Source organism: Barbus barbus, assembly GCF_936440315.1.
Source record: "Barbus barbus genome assembly, chromosome: 2".
Lineage (NCBI taxonomy): Eukaryota > Metazoa > Chordata > Actinopteri > Cypriniformes > Cyprinidae > Barbus > Barbus barbus.
The window spans coordinates 619,680-640,380 of NC_136730.1; the positions used below are offsets into that span (position 1 = coordinate 619,680).

The window sequence follows — 20,701 nt, forward strand, 5'->3', positions numbered from 1 at the left end:
CTTTATTCACTCTTTTAACCTTTTTTGGCAATCTTGGAGAGAGGAGAGATGCAGTTTTTCTTTATTATGTCAGTGGTGGGATATGGGCAAAGTGCATATTAAGTTGTTTTGCCAACAATATACTGCCCATAATACCAGAACTCTTAAAGAGAAAATGAAATCATTAGAAGAGGACATTCTGAGACAAAGCAGTCATGGTGATTCTGCTGATTCTATTGAGAGGAATAAATTCCTTTTAAAGACATTGTTGGAGGAGCAAGGAAAAACAGCCCTCTTAAGGACCAGATATTCTCAGCTAAATGAAATGGATGCTCCCTCTGCATTTTTCTTTGGTCTTGAAAAAAAACCAAGAGAACAGAAGTACTTTCACAAGCTGAATTTACCCCAGGGTGGTGTGACAACTGACCAGCAGGAAATCCGTACTCATGCTCTTTCCTTTTATGAGGACCTCTACTGTGCTGAAAGATGCGATGAAGCTGTAACAGAACAACTTTTGTGTGATTTACCACATTTATCAGAGGAAGATCAACAAACCCTTGAGAATCCTATATCCTTTGCTGAACTTTCTCTGGCCGTCCAGGAGTTGAGCCCTGGAAAATCGCCTGGATTAGACGGTCTCTCAGCGGAATTTTATCGTGTTTTCTGGAATTTGATTGGGGAGGACTTGTATGCGGTCATTCTGGAAAGTTTTAATCAAGGGAAACTTCCACTGAGCTGTCGGAGGGCAGTTGTAACATTGATTCCAAAAAAAGGAGATCTTGGGTTCCTTAAAAATTGGCGACCCGTGTCACTGATCTGTGTTGATTTTAAAATTTTGTCTAAAACAATAACTAATAGACTTAAAAAATATATGACAAACGTTATCCATGAAGATCAATCATTTTGTGTCCCTAAACGTTCAATTTTTGATAATCTTTTTCTCGTCAGAGACATGATTACAGTTGCACAAAGACACAAACTGGACATTGGATTCCTATCTTTGGATCAGGAAAAAGCTTTCGATAGGGTGGACCATCATTATTTGTTTAAGACCCTGGAAGCTTTTGGTTTTGGTACTTATTTTATTTCTCTTGTCAAGCTTCTGTACAATGATATCTACAGTATGTTACGGATTAATGGGTCTTTAACTAGACCTTTCCCTGTGACCAGAGGAATAAGACAAGGATGTCCTCTGTCTGGTCTTTTGTATTCTATTTCTATTGAACCTCTGTTGTCTATGCTGAGGAAACAGCTGTGTGGTTTTGGTGTCCCAGGTTTTCCAGAAGTAGCCCCGGTGAAGCTTACAGCATACGCAGATGATGTAACTGTGATGATTAGGAGCACTGATGATGTTACTAAACTTATATCTTGTTTGGATAGGTTTCAGAGAGCTACTTCTTCTCGTATTAATTGGGATAAATGTGCATCCTTGTTGTTGGGAGAATGGGAGGATATAGGACCACCTCATTTGCCACAACAGTGTAAATGGGCTCAGGATGGATTTAAAGTACTTGGTGTTTTTTTTGGGACAGCCCAATACACCGAAAAGAATTGGGTGGGATTAGCAAATCGGGTGATTGGTAGATTACAGAAATGGAGATGGCTTCTCCCGCAGCTTTCATTTAGAGGGAGGTGCTTGATTGTTAATAATTTGGCAGCCTCTATGTTGTGGCATAGGGTCACTGTTTTAAATCCTCCTAAAGAATTGCTCATTACCATTCAGAAAGCTTTTGTGGATTTTTTTTGGAATGGTCATCATTGGCTTATTCCTGGGATACTTTACCTTCCTGTGGCAGAGGGAGGTCAAGGATTAATACATATAGAGTCAAAAATATTAGCAATGAGACTACAAACATTGCAGAGACTTTTGTATTGTTCTGCTCCTTTAAAATGGGCTGCATTTGGGTTGTCTGTATTAACAGATCTAGGTGGAATAGGCCTTGATAAACAGTTGTTTTTAATGGAAAAACTATTTGAGGAAAGGGCACAATGTTTTTTTCCTAATTTTTATATGTCAGTTATTAGATCATGGAAATATTTTTATTTCTCAAGAACAGAAGAGGTACATTATGGGATTTCAGAACCTTTGTTTTTTAATCCCCTTATAAAATTACCATCTAATATATCTTGTTTTATTCCACGGTTATTAAATGCTGGGGTTAGTAAAGTAATGGATTTGATTGATTTGACACAATGTGAGTGGAGAACTGTGCTGTCACTTGCGGCGCAGGTTAAATTAAAATCCTTGAGAACTGTGGATAGGATTATTAAGTGTATTAAAGATGCTTTCCCCCCTGCGTTAATTTCCTCTATAAATTCAGCCCTGGTAAATGGTTTTTTACCTCAGAACTTCCCTGAGCTGAAGGTGATCCCTAAAGATATGGGATTTGAGAGTAGGATGAATCCGAGTACATTGTTGAAGGGATATGGTGATTTGGTTTTTCATAATGTGGCAAAGAAAACTCTTTATTATATTTGTGTCAAATCCTTACATATTAGACAGTTGCAAGGAAGACCAGATACTAAATGGAGAGATAAGATTTCTGTTTGCGAGGGAGTACATCCATCATGGAGAGTATTATATAAACCTCCTGTCTCCAAGCGATGTGGAGATCTTCAGTGGAGAGTACTCCATTGTGCTATAGCTTCAAATAGCTTAGTCTCGAAATTTAACGAGATGGTTTTATTGTGTCCGTATTGTAATGCTCATGATACTGTTTTTCATATGTTTTTTGAATGTGCAAGACTTGGTTCCTTATTTGAAATACTTGAAAGATTGATTATAAAACTGGGGTTTTTGTATAACAATGTTTTGTTTATTTTAGGATATCGATATACAAGGTCGTGCCAACAACAATGTGTTCTTGCAAATTTTTTAATTGGTCAAGCTAAGCTAGCCATTTTGAAGTCTCATCAGTGTAAAAATGCAGGAAAGGATGTTGATATGTTGGCAATGTTTAAATCTCTAATAGAATCCCGAGTGATCATTGAGTATACATACTACCAACACACTGATAATGTTGCTTTTTTTGAATGGAGGTGGGGTGTGAGAGAGGCATTAGTGTCTGTGACTGAAGATGGAAGTTTAGTTTTTAATTGGTGAAATATGTTTGGTTTTGGTTATTTGTGTTTTGTAATGTATGTTTGTGAATAATTTTTATTTTTTTAACCCATAAACTTGTTTGAATAATAAAATAAAGGGGGTTAAAAGTCTCTCTCTGTGTGTCTCTCTCTCTCTGTCTCTCTTTCTCTCTCTCTCTCTCTTTTTTGATCAGTTTTAGTCTTTTTTTTAAATGCCTGTATATATATATTTTATTATTAAAAAAATGGAAACACACACACAGATAGATAGATGGACGGACGGACGGACGGACGGACGGACGGACGGACGGACGGACGGACGGACAGATAGATAGATAGATAGATAGATAGATAGATAGATAGATAGATAGATAGATAGATAGATAGATAGATAGATAGATAGATAGATAGATAGATAGATAGATAGACGGACGGACGGATGGATGGACAGATGATAGATAGATAGATAGATAGATAGATAGATAGATAGATAGATAGATAGATAGATAGATAGATAGATAGATAGATAGATAGATAGATAGATAGATAGATAGATAGATAGATAGATAGATAGATAGATAGACGGACGGACGGATGGATGGACAGATGATAGATAGATAGATAGATAGATAGATAGATAGATAGATAGATAGATAGATAGATAGATAGACGGACGGACGGACGGACGGACGGACGGACGGACGGACGGATGGATAGACAAATGATAGATAGATAGATAGATAGATAGATAGATAGATAGATAGATAACTATAATAGCAATGCTTCTTCTTCTGCTTCCAGCAGATCATTGTAACTGATGGAGAAGTCCTCCAGAACTTGTTCGTCTGGTTGTAATGTTATAGTTGCATCGAGTGGAAATGATGTTCTGTTGTTCTTCCATGTTAAACAAAGCGCTGTTTTCACTCGGGATTCGCTCTTCAAACTGACGCGTATTCTCCGAAGGTCATGATGTTTAATTAATCTGCAGCCGGGGTGAGAAGTTTGTTTCATTAAATCATTGGCCTTCACTGTGATTGACAGCTCTAGATGAAGACATCTTCTGTGAGAACGCTTTCCTCGAGGGAGCTGACGCTTTCAGTCCTCTTCACTTCATCGCTCAGATTTAATAATAATCTCGACAGAAGTCGCTGGGTTTGGTGTCGATGCAGCTGTTCTTCCTCTGTGGTTTCCACTGGAACCATGGCCATCTTCTCGGAGTTTTGTTGCGAGTTTAGCGTGCTAATTGCTCTCAGCTAAGTTCTGGGCACCTCTGTGTGAGGACATTAGTTTCTCATTACTGTGTGTTTGACGCTGTACCTGCTGCGCGTTGCGTGTGCTCCTCTCGTGTTCAGGACATTACGCAGAGCTTCATTAGCTCCAGTCTAATGAGAGAGTTCAAATATAACCAGCGAGGAATCATTTAGATGAGATATTACACACGAACGCTGCAGGCACACATTCATGACAGAAACGGGGCTTTTGTTTCGTAAAGAAGTGATTTGAGAAGCTCTGGAACATCAATGCTAATGAGCTGAATGAACATGAAAGGTGTCAGTGTTTTTAACTTCACCAAACATATTTTGTTAATTTAAAATCATCTGGGTATTGATGCTGTCCTTTTAACATTTAGATTTTTTTTTCAATGCAAAACTTGGTGAAATGATTTCAGTGTGCATCAGTGCTTTTTGAACATTTCCAGCACATTTGAACTATAACTCCATAATATTATATAATTCTGTTAACTGCGATAATTGTGGCACTATAATTTTGATATGAAATTTTCTGTAATATATTTCTGTTCATTTTTATTTCAGTTTTAATTATTTTAGTACTTCAAGTTGAGAATGAGAAATGATCCCTTGGCAACTGGCCAGAGTATTTTCTTAATTTTATTTTTCACTTATTGTGTTTCACATAGCAAACTCCATAAGTCGTGGGGAAGTCGTGGCCTAATGGTTAGAAAGTCGGACTCGTAATCCAAAGGTTGTGGGTTCGAGTCTCGGGCCGGCAGGGATTGTAGGTGGGGGGAGTGAATGTACAGCACTCTCTCCACCCTCAATACCACGACTGAGGTGCCCTTGAGCAAGACACCGAACCCCCAACTGCTCCCCGGGCGCCGCAGCATAAATGCTGCCCACTGCTCCGGGTGTGTGTTCACGGTGTGTGTGTGTGTTCACTGCTGTGTGTGTGCACGCTGGATGGGTTAAATGCAGAGCACGAATTCCGAGTATGGGTCACCATACTTGGCTGAATGTCACTTCACTTCAAATTTTTTTTTTTTTTTTTTTTTTTTTGTGGTCTCACTAAAATATCCCTGGATGGTGTGCAGATGATCAGTCAGCTGTAGTTTTAGCACACGGGTCATTCACTGGCTCTTTATTTATTTCTATAATATAGTATATTGAACAGTCCATGAATGAGCCACAGTTGAGCTAAAGTTTATCTGTAGTCTCTGGGCAGGAAAAAGCAAACATCATCAGTTTATGAATAATATCACACCTAAAGTTTAAAAATACATGGCAATTGCAAATGTTGTGAGTTGCACAGTGATAAATGCTGTTAACAGTCTGAAATACATGCATGTAACAAATATAGTTGCTTTATGTGACTTTCAGGTGTCTGGATGCTGTTTTTGAGGAAAGGCTGTTGTTGGATGCCGGGTTAGTGTCATCAGAGAGAGTTGTATCTGATCTTTAGCGGCACAAGATGGATGTTCACTCGTGTCTGTGATTTGCAGAGTTTCTGGAGAAACTCCTGGGTTATTATCAGATGTTTTCAGGGTGACTCTTCTGCTGATGGTTCAGAGATGAGCTGAAGGAGCGCAGATGTTCAGCAGTGACGTCAGGATGGAGATTATGGGTTTGAGCATCCAGAGGAAGTCGGTGGTGAATGCTGTTCTTCTGTCCATTGATCCTCAGCACACATGTGGACTCTTGAAGAACACATGGCTCCACAAGATAGACCTCATTAACACACCATCAGATGTACATGCAGTATTTGTGTTTGATGGCAGCCTGTGATGTGCGACTCAGGAAGGCCGTGAGTTATAATAACCTCCACAGCATCAATATTATATGAGAGAGCGGCATGCAGTGCTGGAGCTATAGAGTCACTGAGAGCCTCGTCCACATTTAAAGTCTCACACACTGTAATAAATACACTCGGCTAATTGATCGTTTGTTTTATGAAGTCACCGGCGTTAGTAATGCTTTCTGCCGTAGGTTGATGTGTTGGGTTTTACACGCAGATGAGAAAACGCTGAAAATCCTCCGGCAGCAGATGGAGGCTGAACTTATTTATGAGCGCTTTAATGAGGATGAAACGAGCGTAAGCGATCTCTCCTCCTCAGCCGCTCCGCTCCGAAGGTACCAGCCAAAATACAGCGCATGTTGCTTTAATCAGGAAAATGTGAAACATTGAACGATTCACTGAACTACTTCAATTTCATTATATAATTATTGTTACAATAGAGGCAAATTGCTTTTCTCTGCCTGAGAGACTCAAAGGAGCATTTTATTATTTTATGCGTTCGTTTATTCACACAGTACAAAAAGGGAGTCTTTTCTCTATCTGTCTCTCTCTCTCTCTGTCTATCTGTCTCTCTGTTTCTCTGTCTATCTGTCTCTCTCTGTTTCTCTGTCTATCTGTCTCTCTCTGTTTCTCTGTCTATCTGTCTCTCTCTCTCTGTGTCTATCTGTCTCTCTCTGTTTCTCTGTCTATCTGTCTCTCTCTGTTTCTCTGTCTATCTGTCTCTCTCTCTCTGTGTCTATCTGTCTCTCTCTCTCTGTGTCTATCTGTCTCTCTCTGTTTCTCTGTCTATCTGTCTCTCTCTCTCTGTGTCTATCTCTCTCTCTCTCTGTCTATCTGTCTCTCTCTCTCTGTGTCTATCTGTCTCTCTCTCTGTCTATCTGTCTCTCTCTCTCTGTGTCTATCTGTCTCTCTCTCCCTGTGTCTATCTGTCTCTCTCTCTCTGTGTCTATCTGTCTCTCTCTCTCTGTGTCTATCTGTCTCTCTCTCTCTGTGTCTATCTGTCTCTCTCTCTGTCTATCTGTCTCTCTCTCTCTGTCTATCTGTCTCTCTCTCTGTCTATCTGTCTCTCTCTCTGTCTATCTGTCTCTCTCTCTCTGTCTATCTGTCTCTCTCTGTTTCTCTGTCTATCTGTCTCTCTCTCTCTGTGTCTATCTGTCTCTCTCTCTCTGTGTCTATCTGTCTCTCTCTGTTTCTCTGTCTATCTGTCTCTCTCTCTCTGTGTCTATCTGTCTCTCTCTCTGTCTATCTGTCTCTCTCTCTCTGTGTCTATCTGTCTCTCTCTCTGTCTATCTGTCTCTCTCTCTCTGTGTCTATCTGTCTCTCTCTCTGTCTATCTGTCTCTCTCTCTCTGTGTCTATCTGTCTCTCTCTCTCTGTGTCTATCTGTCTCTCTCTCTCTGTCTATCTGTCTCTCTCTCTGTCTATCTGTCTCTCTCTCTGTGTCTATCTGTCTCTCTCTCTGTCTATCTGTCTCTCTCTCTCTGTCTATCTGTCTCTCTCTCTCTGTCTATCTGTCTCTCTCTCTCTGTCTATCTGTCTCTCTCTCTGTCTATCTGTCTCTCTCTGTGTCTATCTGTCTCTCTCTCTGTCTATCTGTCTCTCTCTCTCTGTCTATCTGTCTCTCTCTCTGTCTATCTGTCTCTCTCTCTGTCTATCTGTCTCTCTCTCTCTGTCTATCTGTCTCTCTCTCTGTCTATCTGTCTCTCTCTGTGTCTATCTGTCTCTCTCTCTGTCTATCTGTCTCTCTCTCTCTGTCTATCTGTCTCTCTCTCTGTCTATCTGTCTCTCTCTCTGTCTATCTGTCTCTCTCTCTGTCTATCTGTCTCTCTCTCTCTGTCTATCTGTCTCTCTCTCTCTGTCTATCTGTCTCTCTCTCTCTGTCTATCTGTCTCTCTCTCTGTCTATCTGTCTCTCTCTCTCTGTCTATCTGTCTCTCTCTCTGTCTATCTGTCTCTCTCTGTGTCTATCTGTCTCTCTCTCTGTCTATCTGTCTCTCTCTCTCTGTCTATCTGTCTCTCTCTCTGTCTATCTGTCTCTCTCTCTGTCTATCTGTCTCTCTCTCTGTCTATCTGTCTCTCTCTCTCTGTCTATCTGTCTCTCTCTCTGTCTAATCTTTAAATTATGGTTGTCTCAATGCGAGACGCTAGAAGGGAGGTTCTAGTCGTGAATCGCTCTACCGACTCTAAACTCCTACCATTACAGACAGGGGTGCGCTCCGAGTTTTAGTGAATAGGTCAGATATGATGGTCAAAGTAAGTAGGGGGTGAAGTAGTGGAATAGTTAGGTGTTTTGGAAGTTTTTTTTCACATAGTGCAGAAGAGTTTGAACAAAGTTTGAGAATATTTGTTTTTAAATTCCTTCTTTCTATTATTATTATTATTATTATTATTATTTTAATTTCTTATTTTTATTGATGTAATAATTTTTTTAATGAGTGTTTCTGGCTGAACCAGCTGAATGAATGATTCAATGTCTCGCTCATAAACACAGCCACTTGTCGCCATCTTCTGGTGTAATGATGCAGAACTGTGAACTTCTGGCAGTTTATTGACAATTTAAAGTAGCAGAAATACATGATCGCTGGAGACATTTGTGTTATTTTTCTGAAACATCTGAAAGATATTTTTACAAATATTTTTTTTAAATAGAATGGCCAACTTTGTCTTGTTAGAATTTTTTTAATGCACTAAATTCAATTTCACACTTTTTTGCATAAACTTTTAGGTGTTTTACAAAAAAGTAAATTGGGCAAAGTTTAGTGTAAAAATGATCTCTAATAATCTCCATCTGTCTGTTTTTCTGTTTGTTTGTGTCTGTCTGTCAGTCTCTTTCTCTCTCTCTGCTGTAATCACTCTGCTACAGTTTTTGAAAGCTGCTAGGACACACATCTAAATACTTGTCCGTTTTTGAAAACTCTTCACATGGTGAGCACAACAGCAGTCTCTGTGAGTCTTTTCTCACTCAGACAAAGGCTCTGTGTGCCTACAAGCCTGTTTACATACTCTTTACAAAACTGTTCAGTTCAAAACCTAACTAAATGATAAGAGAAATTTGCTACATTTCTACAGTAATGCAATATTGTAATATACTCCTAATTAAAAAAAATACAATCAAATGAATTTGATATAGTAGAAAACCTACACAAGTGTTCATTACCATCTATACAAAAGGGGAAAACAGGAATATGTTTGTACTGTAATGCAAACTTGAACTATGTAACACATACTGCAGTGAATAGATGTGAATAGTCTCATTCTTTATTTGTGAATAAACTTTTACAAAAGCAAACCGTGTATAATGCTGCCGTTAGTGTTTTTTATGAGTGACAGTGTGTTTGTTGGTTAGAAGCCTTTGCTAGTGTTATGGAAGAATGAGTTGATTTGAGCCATGTATGTGATGTCCTGGCAGTTTTAGTGTGATTTGAATGTGAAATGAACTGCTATGCCCAGCTGAAATTTGGACAGGAGAACTGTGTGAAGAGTTTTGAAAAAAGTGTGTCCTGACTGTAAAACCTGTAATGGTCTGATGTGGATCATGTCTCGTATCCGTGTGCGATCGGCAGAAATATGAACGATGCCAGTTATTCCTGTTGGTTTGCGTCTGATAATGATGGACCTCACAAACATCTCATCACAGAGGGCCGTAAAAGCACCCGCTCGCCGTGTTTAACAGCCGTGACCCGCTTTAATTATTAACGGCGCGGAGGCGAGGAGAGGAGCGCCGCACATCTATCATCCGTGCACTATATGTTATGAGAAGATCCCCTCTCCTCCTTCAGAAACCCTCCTGAATTATTAAAGCTCTTCAATTCAGCATGAAAGGATTCTTCTGGAAATGGTTTATTCTGATCTGACGCTGATCTGCTGTTTCTTTCCTCCAGGCCACTTAATAGTGAATAAATGACTGCGGTGTCGTCGAGCAGATGCTGGAATCGCTGAACGCAAACCATTTGTGTTCTGATCTGCCAAACAAAAGTGCTTCCGCTTTGCCTTTGCTTGACTTTATAGTTTAACAGTATTTAAATATAATTAAGGCAGAACACTACAGGTGAACAGGGCAAAAAAAAAAATAAAGCTAATAGATCTCGCCAAACTTCCACATTGATTACATAAAAAAAAAAAAAAAAAAAAAAAAAATATATATATATATATATATGTGTGTGTGTGTGTGTATTGTGATATGTTTGAATATGCAAATGATGCATTATCTAATTAAATATGCTCTAATTCTTGTTTGATTTTGTTGTCATAGTTAGGATTTTGGATTTCTCTTTTTACCACTCTATAAATTAGGAAATACTATCTGCAGAAAGAAAACAAATACATTTTCACCATGTTTTTTTAGAAATAAAATGTTGTATAAATCAGTTGAATGTTATATGAAGAAATCTCTGAGTAAAAACTGCTGAGTTTGGTGTCTGTAAGTGGAGATAGAAACTCATTTAGAGAAAATGCTCTTTGAAATCAAACGCAAACAGATAGAATGAAATAATAAACACATAAAAGTGTATTTTCTGTCCACTAGTTTATTAAAACACTTCATAAAAAGCAAACAGCTAAATATCTCAAAATTGACCATTGCAATAAAAATGTAATTAATAAGTAAAGTCAGTGCTGTCTAGTATATCAGCGGTGGATGTGTGTCTGATGGCTGTGAGCTGAGAACGTCTCGCAATGATGATGATGATAATAATAATAATAATGATGAATGATGCGTGGTCAGGTGGATCCAGGCTAGCCGGTGAGCTTTGACTTTCCAAGCACATCCTCCTTAATGACAAAATGATGAGTCTTCCTCCATCTGTCACTCAATCAGTCGGCCAATCAGACGCTTGGTTTGCTGAAGCCAGCTTTGTGAATCCTTGTCTTAATTATTGGCAGGATGCTTGAGATCCGCTGCAGTATGAATAATAAGAACAGCGCAGTGGTGAATGAAGCGCATAAGAGCGAGGGAAGTGAAAGTCTCTTCCGCTCTATTATTAGTCTGTTGACTGCAGCACATGGCCGGTTTGGTAATCTGTTGATGGCAGTGATACGGGCGTCTGATTTGGCCGCTGTGTTTCTGCGAGACGTGTGAAAGCGATGGGACTCCCGTGTCGCGTTTTCAGACACACTCCCATATGGCCAATCAGACGGCAGCCTCCTCAGATCCTGTTACAACTGGCTCCGTTCCTTCAGATCAGTCCAACTCCACCAGAGACGCTGTGTGTGTGTGTGTGTGTGTGTGTGTGAAGACCTTGAAGAAATGTCTTCATCACAGCTCTCCATCCTCCTGCGCGCCTATGTGTGAGGTGACCTTTTAGAGATTAGTACATGATAACTAGTACTGTCAGTTGACTCTCTCGAATGAATTAACTACCACTCTGATGGGAGGAAGAGCCTTCTTTGTAATGAATACAACATTTTTAACTGCAATTTTTATTATTATATTTTATTCATTATTTTTTGTACTTAATATTGCCGCATTAATTTGACAGCTTTGTAGATTTTATTTATTGTTTTTAGCATTGTTTTGAGATATATTGTTTTTATTAATGTTTTACATCGTTTTTATTGTTATTTTTATTTATATTTTTTATTGTTGTTTATCTTTTATTTTATCATATGTATCTTTTTTATTTATGGTATTGTAATTTAATTTTCTTTTTTTTGTATTTACTTTTTATTTGAATTGATCCTGTTTCTGCTTATTTTACATATTATTATTATTATTATTATATTAACATTGTTATATTATGTTTTTATGATATTTAAATTTTTATTTTATGGTTTTTATTTGATTTGATTTGATCTTGGTTTTCTGTATGTAATTATTCATGTAATTTCTGAATTGATTTCATCTGTGCCTGTAAAGCGGAGGTCTTCACTCCCACCTGTCCACTGCTCTGAGTCATCAGCAGTAGGAGGACTGATGGTGATTTTAGAGTATAATCGACACCATCCTCCGTGTGAGTCTACTTCATAATTCATACTTACGGTAATTGTTTTTGCTGCTCCACTTTCCGGCGGAGCTCGTCTGAGTTGCGTTACTTTACTGCTCTGCTTCTCAGTGCTTTGACAGCCAGATTCTGAGCACTTAATTGTTTTTTGTTCTCCTAACTAAAGGTGATTATATGGTTAGTTGTGTTTTATTATCTGTGTTTAGGATGTTTTTCCCTCTGAATCCCAACAGAACTGAAGCTGACAGAAAAACATTCACTGGTAAGAAGCGGCAGGGTTTGAAGAGGAAGGCAGAGCAACCCAAATGCAGCAATTACAGATATATGCAAAATAATTCAGATCAGGAAAGAGAGGTCAGGACGGAGAAGGTCAGTGTGGTCTGTTGTTGTGTGGAGAGGAAGATCAGAATGATGCGAGACGGCTGCATCTCATTATCTGAGGAGGCAAACTCACACTAAATCAGCTCTTCTGACTGCACAGAATCAGTCCACAGTTCATCGTCTCAGAGAAGAAAGCACACGTCGTCAGCGTTTGAGATCGGCATCGCCTCCTACAAACTACTCTCCTCGTTTCTTGTTGTTCAGAGCGATTTGCTCTCCTGCATGAACCACAGTCTCATTATGTCTCAGATGTTGCTCATTAAGTTCACAACTAATTAGCATGGTTTGGAAACACTAGATATGATGTGAAAGAGAAGATGGTAACTTTGTTGTGCTAACCTGTGAATTAGAGTCAAAGAGTTTATCCAGAAACAGATATTGTGTCAGACCGGTGTGGCTTTATTCAGTTGTTCTTAATGAAACCAGACAGTGTCAAAAAGCACAGAATAACGAGTCTGTTCAGTGTGTGTGTGTGTGTGTGTGTGTGTGTGTGTGTGTGTGTGTGTGTGAGCGCGCATTTTTGTGACAAATGAGGACATAAATTTGTATAATGACACAGGTATGACACAGGTATTACAAGGTGATTTTCAAAACGCTTATAAATCATGAGGGCTAAGTTTAGTATAAAAACCATTACACCTATGGGAGCAAAGGCATCATGCCCATTGAAAGTGAGGGGCACGTGCCCCCTCAGATTGTTGAGCCAAGTGGATTTTAAATGCAGCTTCCAAAAGACAAAAAATAGCCGATTCATGTTTTCTATATTTGATACAATCACACCGGCGTGATCAGATCGTTCAGTGCGTTATATCAGCAGCTGATCAGCGCAGCTACTAAATTCAAATCTGCGTTCGCTGACTGGCACTGAGCCAGAGACAGACACGTTTATACAGAACTGCGCATTATAACCAATCACACACAATGCTGCTGAGCTTATGAATGCAATGACCAACCAGAGACGTTCGGATGGGTCATTGCTAAAATGCCGGTGTTTTCTTCACTCGCTCGCTGACTGAACACCTCTTTCTGGCGAATTCTCTCATCAGAAACAACAAAGTGCAGATATGTGTATGAATCTGTAAGTAAGGTATTCATTTGACAGTGTAAACAGCTTCAGTGATTTTAATGGGAGTTTTTGACGGTGCTTGACCGCTAGACTGTCAGTGAAAATATTATTTAATAATGTAAATGTTCTTTGCTCTCTTTCTGTACAATGAAAGTGTTATGATAAGTAGCCTAACTTACAATGTTTTTAATATTCACAATAAATATGAAGTTAGTCGTATTAAAAATATGACATGACACACATATCTGTACTTAAGTAAACAGACAGGTTTTTATGCATAGTTAATAGACTACATTATTAGGCTAATTTGACCATCATAATCTAGGTGACAATCGAGATATTCCATAATATAGTTAATGCGTTTGGGAGTGTTTTGAATAACAACCCCCCCCCCCCCCCCACACACACACACACACACACTCGTGCTCCCTCAAAAATAATGAGTGTATGACGCTCCTGTATGAGATGTCCCCACTTTTCACAAAAACAAACATGAGTGTGTGTGTGTGTGTGTGTGTGTGTGTGCGCATGTTTATGTGGTTTATGAGGACACAAATGTGTATAATGACATGGGTATGACAGAGGTATTACAATATGAAGGTGGTTTATGAGGACACTGCCTATGTCCCCGTAATTCAAAAGGCTTAAAAAACATACTAAATGGTGTTTTTTTGAAAATCTAAAAATGCACAAAGTCTCCTGTGAGGGCTAAGTTTAGGTGTAGGGTTGGTGTGAGTGAGTGAGTGAGTGAGTGAGTGAGTGAGTGAGTGTGTGTGTGTGTGTGTGTGTGTGTGTGTGTGTGTGTGTGTGTGTGTCTGTGTGAGTGTGTGTGTGTGTGTCTGTGAGTGTGTGTGTGTGTGTGTGTGTGAGAGAGTGAGTACAGGAGAGCATAAGTCTAAGTAGAGGTCTATGACATGCAGAGTCCCTCAATTCTTGCACCGCTCTTGTTTAACCTGTATATGCTCCCACTAAGTCAGATAATGAGGAAGAACCAAATTGCCTATCACAGCTATGCTGATGATACCCAGATTTACCTAGCCTTATCTCCAAATAACTACAGCCCCATTGACTCCCTCTGCCAATGCATTGATGAAATTAACAGTTGGATGTGCCAGAACTTTCTTCAGTTAATTTCGCAGAATGCACCAGCTGTATTGAATATTTCTGAATTACAGTTTAATAAATTCCTTTTCCTTTCTTTCAAACTCCGCTTCAGATTCAAACTTATGAATCAAAGGAGTCGACTCTCACGGTCTGAATCTGCTGACAGGAGAATGGTGTCAGGATGGTCAGATTATCACAGGAGCAAGAAGTTCAGCAGTGTTTTGATGGGAATCATACACCTGTGCTAATTTCAGTTAGCGTCTTTCAGCTAAAACGCAGTGGTAAGGGTTTGAGCAAGTGTTTTTTGCGAGTGGCTGTTGTTTGGCTCGTGTCGTCCATTAGCATCGCTCCGCTGTAAGAGACCAGTTTCTCCAGAAGTCCTTGACTTGCTCTCCACTCACCAGATGAAATCGCTGCATTTCAACATCTGCTGTGTTCTTGCAGCTAATTCTGTCTGTGTGACGGTTGGTTTGAGTCCAGGGTTTGTGGGCAATAGTGGCGTGTTACTTTTGACACATATGTTGCATGAAAAGAGCTCTTGCTCTTGAGATATTGCCATTTTTTAGCAATGTAAATGTAGTGAGTGTGTCGAACACTGAATGTTTTTTTTTGTTGTTGTTTTGTGGTCTTGTGCCTCTAAAGGTGTTGGATGTAGAAACCCTGTTGTGTTGCAGAAGACATTTCTTACCTTCATCTCCAGTTTGCTGCAATCACACAGATCATGAGGTGGCTGGTGACTGGAGAATGACCTCAGGTCGGCTCTGATGGGTCACACACCGGGAGTAATAATGTGCGGCCTTTACACAGCTTGTTCTGTGTAGCAACAGATGCTTTATTGTTTCCCCTTTATTGTTGCAATTCATCTCTGACTAGAAGCTAATTTAGGTGAATGTCCACATGGATAGCGCCCTCATCTTCAATAAAACATATGATAACATTTGTGTTTTGTTTCTGGGATCAAACCCTGGCATGTTTGAGATGGTCAGAATGGTTATTGTGGTTTGATCATAATGTGTGAGCAAACATTTTTATAGCCTTTCATTTTCCAGAAAATAATTAAAGTTCTGCTTAAGGGAAGACATTACAGGCAAAAGGTTTATGGTTTGAGTTTTTTCAAGCACTGATCAATTTTGAGATTTTGGACACATTTCACAACGTGATGTTTCAGATTAGAGTAACATTACAGTATTTATTTTATCACACTTTATCTATTTGCTTCTGTAAATTTCAATTCCAATCCATATCTAGACTTCAATGTTTGTTCATATATCATTCACACTGGTTTATACAACATTTATTCCTGAAAACATGGTGAAAATGCATACAGACTGTGAGTTTATTTTTCCTCCACTTCAGCAGCACTTACACACACCAAACGTAACAATTTTATTCCTATCTATATTTTGAGGGTTTTTATAGAAGGGTTTGTTGATACGTTATTTATACAACATTTTATTCCTAAAAAAAACATGTATGTTTTTCTGTCTGTTGACAGTATTTTCTGATTTATAGAGTGATAGAAAGAGAAATCCACTTTACCTCTAATATCCCAAAATCAAACAAGAATTATGAGCCTGGCTTTATCCAGTTCATGTATGGTGAGATCTGTTTGCTGTGTTTCGTACCTCGCTCACCTGGGGTTCAGTCTCAGGAGTCTCGAGCAGTTTGGCGTTTGTCTTCATGAAGCGGTAGATCGTCAAATGTGGATGTGGAACGGAGCTGTTGTAGATGAATTGGCCTGGTGTTTCTGTTCTGAAGTGTGTGTTGTGTCGTTGAGCGCTCTAATCCAGACGCTATTGAACTCTGCCAAACAGTTTGTGTGTGTGTGTGTGTGTGTGTGTGTGTGTTGCCATAAGACCAGAGGGGAAAAAAAGCATTTGAGTGAGCAATGGCCTTCGGGGGTTGCACTGAATGAAATGCTTTTTTTTTCCAATCCCCACCTCACTCAAGAAGCGTTCACTCGTTCGTTCGTTTGTTTGTTTTTTTCAGCCTTTATTTTCTCTCTCTTCTTTCTTTTCCCTTTTTGTTTTGAGTTGATCTTTGACATCCGAGTGTGCCCCGGGATGTCTGTCACAAACTGCAGTCCAACCTTGTGACAATGCTTGCTTTTTTCCCGTGCCTTTTTATGACCTTCTTTTTTCATTTCTTTCTTTTTTTTCTGTTCTTTCCTTCAAGGTCTGGCGCACCTGACGTTAAACAGCCAAGGTATGGTTCATTTCGTTTTCCATTCTTTTGTTTAGTGAGGAAACAGATCTGTCCGTCTCTCCCCTCCCTCCGTCTTTTGTCCCGAACCCTCCGAACACTGTCCCTCCTCCCCATCTTACTGTGTTGCTGTATTTCCACGCTGTGCGTCCTGAAGATGGCCTCTGACCTCCCGGACACAGGTAACGCTCTTCTGCTCTCGCTCTCTCTGCTGGGTTGAAATGATGCTGCTGCTGCTGTTGTCAAATGTCACTCACAGATGAAGCGTGTGTTTGTGTTCAGAATGCACAGAGTCTCATTCTGTGGTCATTCTCATTGTTTGGCAATTACTCCCGCTGTTAATTATGCTCAGTTGCTCTCAGATCTGCTCTGATTGAATGAACAAATGTTTGTTTTAATGCTTTCTCTGATGCAATTTGTCTGTTTTAAATCTCTGTGTTTTGACTTAACCAGCAGCACTCAATACTGCATTTTAACATTTTACAGTGTGAATTAACTAAAATCATCATTCTCTCATTATTTACTCGCCCTCACATCAAACCAGTGTGACTTTCTTCTGCAAAATACAAAATATATTTTAAAGAATGTTTCAGTGTTTTTTTTAGTACAGTGGATGTCAATAGGGTCCAAAATTGTTCTTAAAAAGATCTTGTTTTCAGAAAGTGACACATGTTTGGATGACATGAGCAGAGTAAATGACGACAGAATGATGGTTTTTGAGTGAACTCTCCCTTTCTGGTGCCATTTAATGATAGTTAGAGTCCCATAATGCTGGTGATCTCAGGTATTTCTATCATCATTCTCACACACACACACACATTTCTTTTTGTGAAAAGTGGGGGCATCCCATAGGCGTAATGGTTTTTGTACTGTACAAACTGTATGTGCTATTGCCCTACACCTAAACTTAGCCCTCACAGGAGACTGTGCATTTCTACTTTCCCCAAAAACCTCACTCTGTGTGATTTATAAGCGTTTTGAAAAGTGGGGACATGGGGCAATGTCCTGAAAAGCCACCTTCACAAAAACGCGCACACACACACATATTTATGCAATTTGTCGGTTATTCTGTAGATGATGTGTTGAGGTCTCTGACAGGTAAATCCTTCATTTGGTGTCTGTTTATCCAACGCACTGTATGTTTGAGCTCAGCTAGTGTCACTGGTTTTAAGCTGAAATTCATTATTTGACTAATCTGACTCTCGTGACTGTGCTTCCCTCAGTTGTCAGTTTTGAGTTGGTCAGTGAGCATAAAGCAGCAGAAGTGAGCAGTGAAAAGTGTCCTCCATGTTCCTGTTTTACTTTGATCTTCAGCTCTGTTTTGACAGGACTAGTTTTCCCTGGAGATTCATTTGTTTCACCAAATTACTTTGTCATTTAATCCAGTCCGAATCCATCTCTCAGAGAGCTTGTAAAATTCAGAAAGCAAATCTCCTCTGGGAAATCTAATCTGGGTAGGAATGTCTGTGAATGCCGTTTATTTATTTCTTTTTTTACAGTGATTCAACAGATGGGTTTGACTTTTGTAACTAAAGCTGCATTTGTTGTTACGTGGTTAGCTGCACTTCATTTATTGATTTAGACGGGATTCCTGGTGCTGCTGGTGTCCCATCCGACCTAGAACAGAAATGACAAACAGAGCACAATAACCACAGCGTCAGACGTGATCCTCCCTTACCATTTATAAAGATCCACCGATATTAATTTTTTTAGAACTGATACCAATTATAGGCCAATGACCGATATGTTTTACTTCTTTCTTTCAGCATTCCAGCAAATCAAATATTTACAGTACATTTACATTTACATTTAGTCATTTGGCAGACGCTTTTATCCAAAGCGACTTACAATTGGGGAATACAAGAAGCGATTCATCTTGAAGAGGCAATCAGACAGAGGAAGTGCTCGTAACACCAAGTCTCAGTCATTGTTCAAATAAGTACAAGCTAATAAGGGAAGGAGAGAAAGATAGAGGGAAATATTGTTTTTTTTAGTTTTTTTTTTAGTTTAGGATGAAGTCAAGTACTGCCGAAAGAGATGAGTTTTCAGTTGTTGCTTGAAGATTGACAGGGATCCAGCATTGCGGATAGGGGTGGGAAGATTATTCCACCAGCCAGGAATGGTGAACGAGAATGTTCTGGAGAGTGATTTTGAGCCTCTCTGTGATGGTACCACAAGGCGTCGCTCACTAGCAGATCTCAGACTTCTGGAGGGGATGTAGGTTCGTAATAGTGAGTGGAAGTAGGAGGGTGCTAAGCCTGTGGTAGTTCTGTATGCAAGCATCAGTGTCTTGAACTTGATGCGAGCTGCCACTGGTAGCCAGTGCAAGGAGATGAAGAGAGGTGTAACATGGGCTCTTTTGGGCTCGTTGAAGACCAGTCGTGCCGCTGCATTCTGAATCATTTGTAGAGGTTTGATTGTATTTGATGGTAGTCCAGCCAGAAGAGCATTACAGTAGTCCAGCCTGGAAACGACAAGGGCCTGGACAAAAAGTTGTGCAGCATGCTTTGTCAGAAAGGGCCTGATCTTTCTGATGTTGTGTAGTGCAAACCTGCAGGATCGAGCAGTCTTTGCAATATGCTCTTTGAAGGTCAGCTGGTCATCAACGATTACTCCAAGATTTCTGACCGAAGTGGTAGGTAAGACAAGAAGCTCCGTCTTTGCCAGGTTGAGCTGTAGGTGATGTTCTTTCATCCATGCGAGATGTCCGCCAGGCAGCCTGAGATCCATGCAGCTACCGTTGGGTCATCTGGTTGAAAAGAGAGAAAGAGCTGTGTGTCATCGGCGTAGCAGTGATAGGAGAAGCCATGTGCCTGTATGATGGGACCCAGTGATGTAGTGTATGTGGAGAAGAGGAGGGATCCAAGAACCGATCCCTGAGGAACTCCAGTGACCAGTTGATGTGGTTTGGATACCTCCCCTCCCCAGGCCACCCTGAAAGACCTACCGGTGAGATAGGATTCAAACCAGCGAAGTGGAATCCCAGTGATGCCCAGTGATGAGAGGGTAGATAGGAGAATCTGTGAGGAGAATCATTGACAGTGTCAAAAGCAGCAGAAAGATCGAGGACTGATGATTTGGAATCGGCCTTTGCAATTCGCAGGGCTTCAGTGACTGAGAGTAGCGCAGTCTCTGTTGAATGGCCACTCCTGAAGCCTGACTGTTTAGCATCCAGTTTGTTGTACTGTGAAAGAAACAGTGAGAGCTGGTTGAAGACAAGTCGTTCGAGGGTTTTCGCTACGAATGGAAGGAGAGAGACAGGTCTGTAGTTTTCTAAAAGAGAAGTGTTTAATGTAGGTTTTTTGAGCAGTGGGGTTACCCGAGCCTGCTTGAAAGCTGTGGGGAAGATGCCTGTGAGGAGAGATAGTTTGGAGAAGGTGTGAGGGGATTGGGTCGAGAGGACATGTTTTAGGATGGCTGGAGAGGAAAAGTTTGGATACTTCTGCCTCGGCGAGGGGACAGAAGGAGAAGATGGGAGTTAGAGCAGTGGATGTGGTTGATTGGAGGTCCTGTGTGTGTGGAGTTGAGAACTGGTTACTGAGTGTTGTAGTTTTGTCTCTGAAAAAAGTGGCAAAGTCGTCAGCTGTTATCGAAGTGGTGGGAGGTGAAGGAGGGGGACAGAGGAGAGAATTAAATGTTCTGAAGAGATTACGCATGTCTGGAGCGCTGTTGATCTTGTTGTGGAAATGTGAGGATTTGGCCATGTGGACTTCAGTAGAGAAAGATGAAAGCAAAGACTGATACCTACTCAGATCCGACGGATCGTTTGATTTGCGCCATTTTCTCTCTGCCACTCTGAGTTTGGTCCGATGCTCACGAAGAACATCATATAACCAGGGGTTAGAAGGGGCAGCCCGTGCTGGCCTGGAGGAGAGAGGACAGATGTCGTCTAGACAAGAGGTTAAGGTAGAGCATAAAGTG

General features: G+C 40.2%; 1 protein-coding gene across 1 annotated transcript in view; it reads left to right on the forward strand.

The window, feature by feature from the left end:
* The window catches only part of LOC306888454 (neurexin-2-like), a gene marked incomplete at its 3' end in the record, with an annotated part of 552,351 nt that overhangs the window by 124,070 nt on the left and 407,580 nt on the right, over window positions 1–20,701 (forward strand). Inside the window, exon 3 of the mRNA XM_079446766.1 lies at window positions 16,754–16,783. Within this exon, the coding sequence (XP_079302892.1) occupies window positions 16,754–16,783 (30 nt within the window). The remainder of the gene's footprint in view (window positions 1–16,753; window positions 16,784–20,701) is intronic.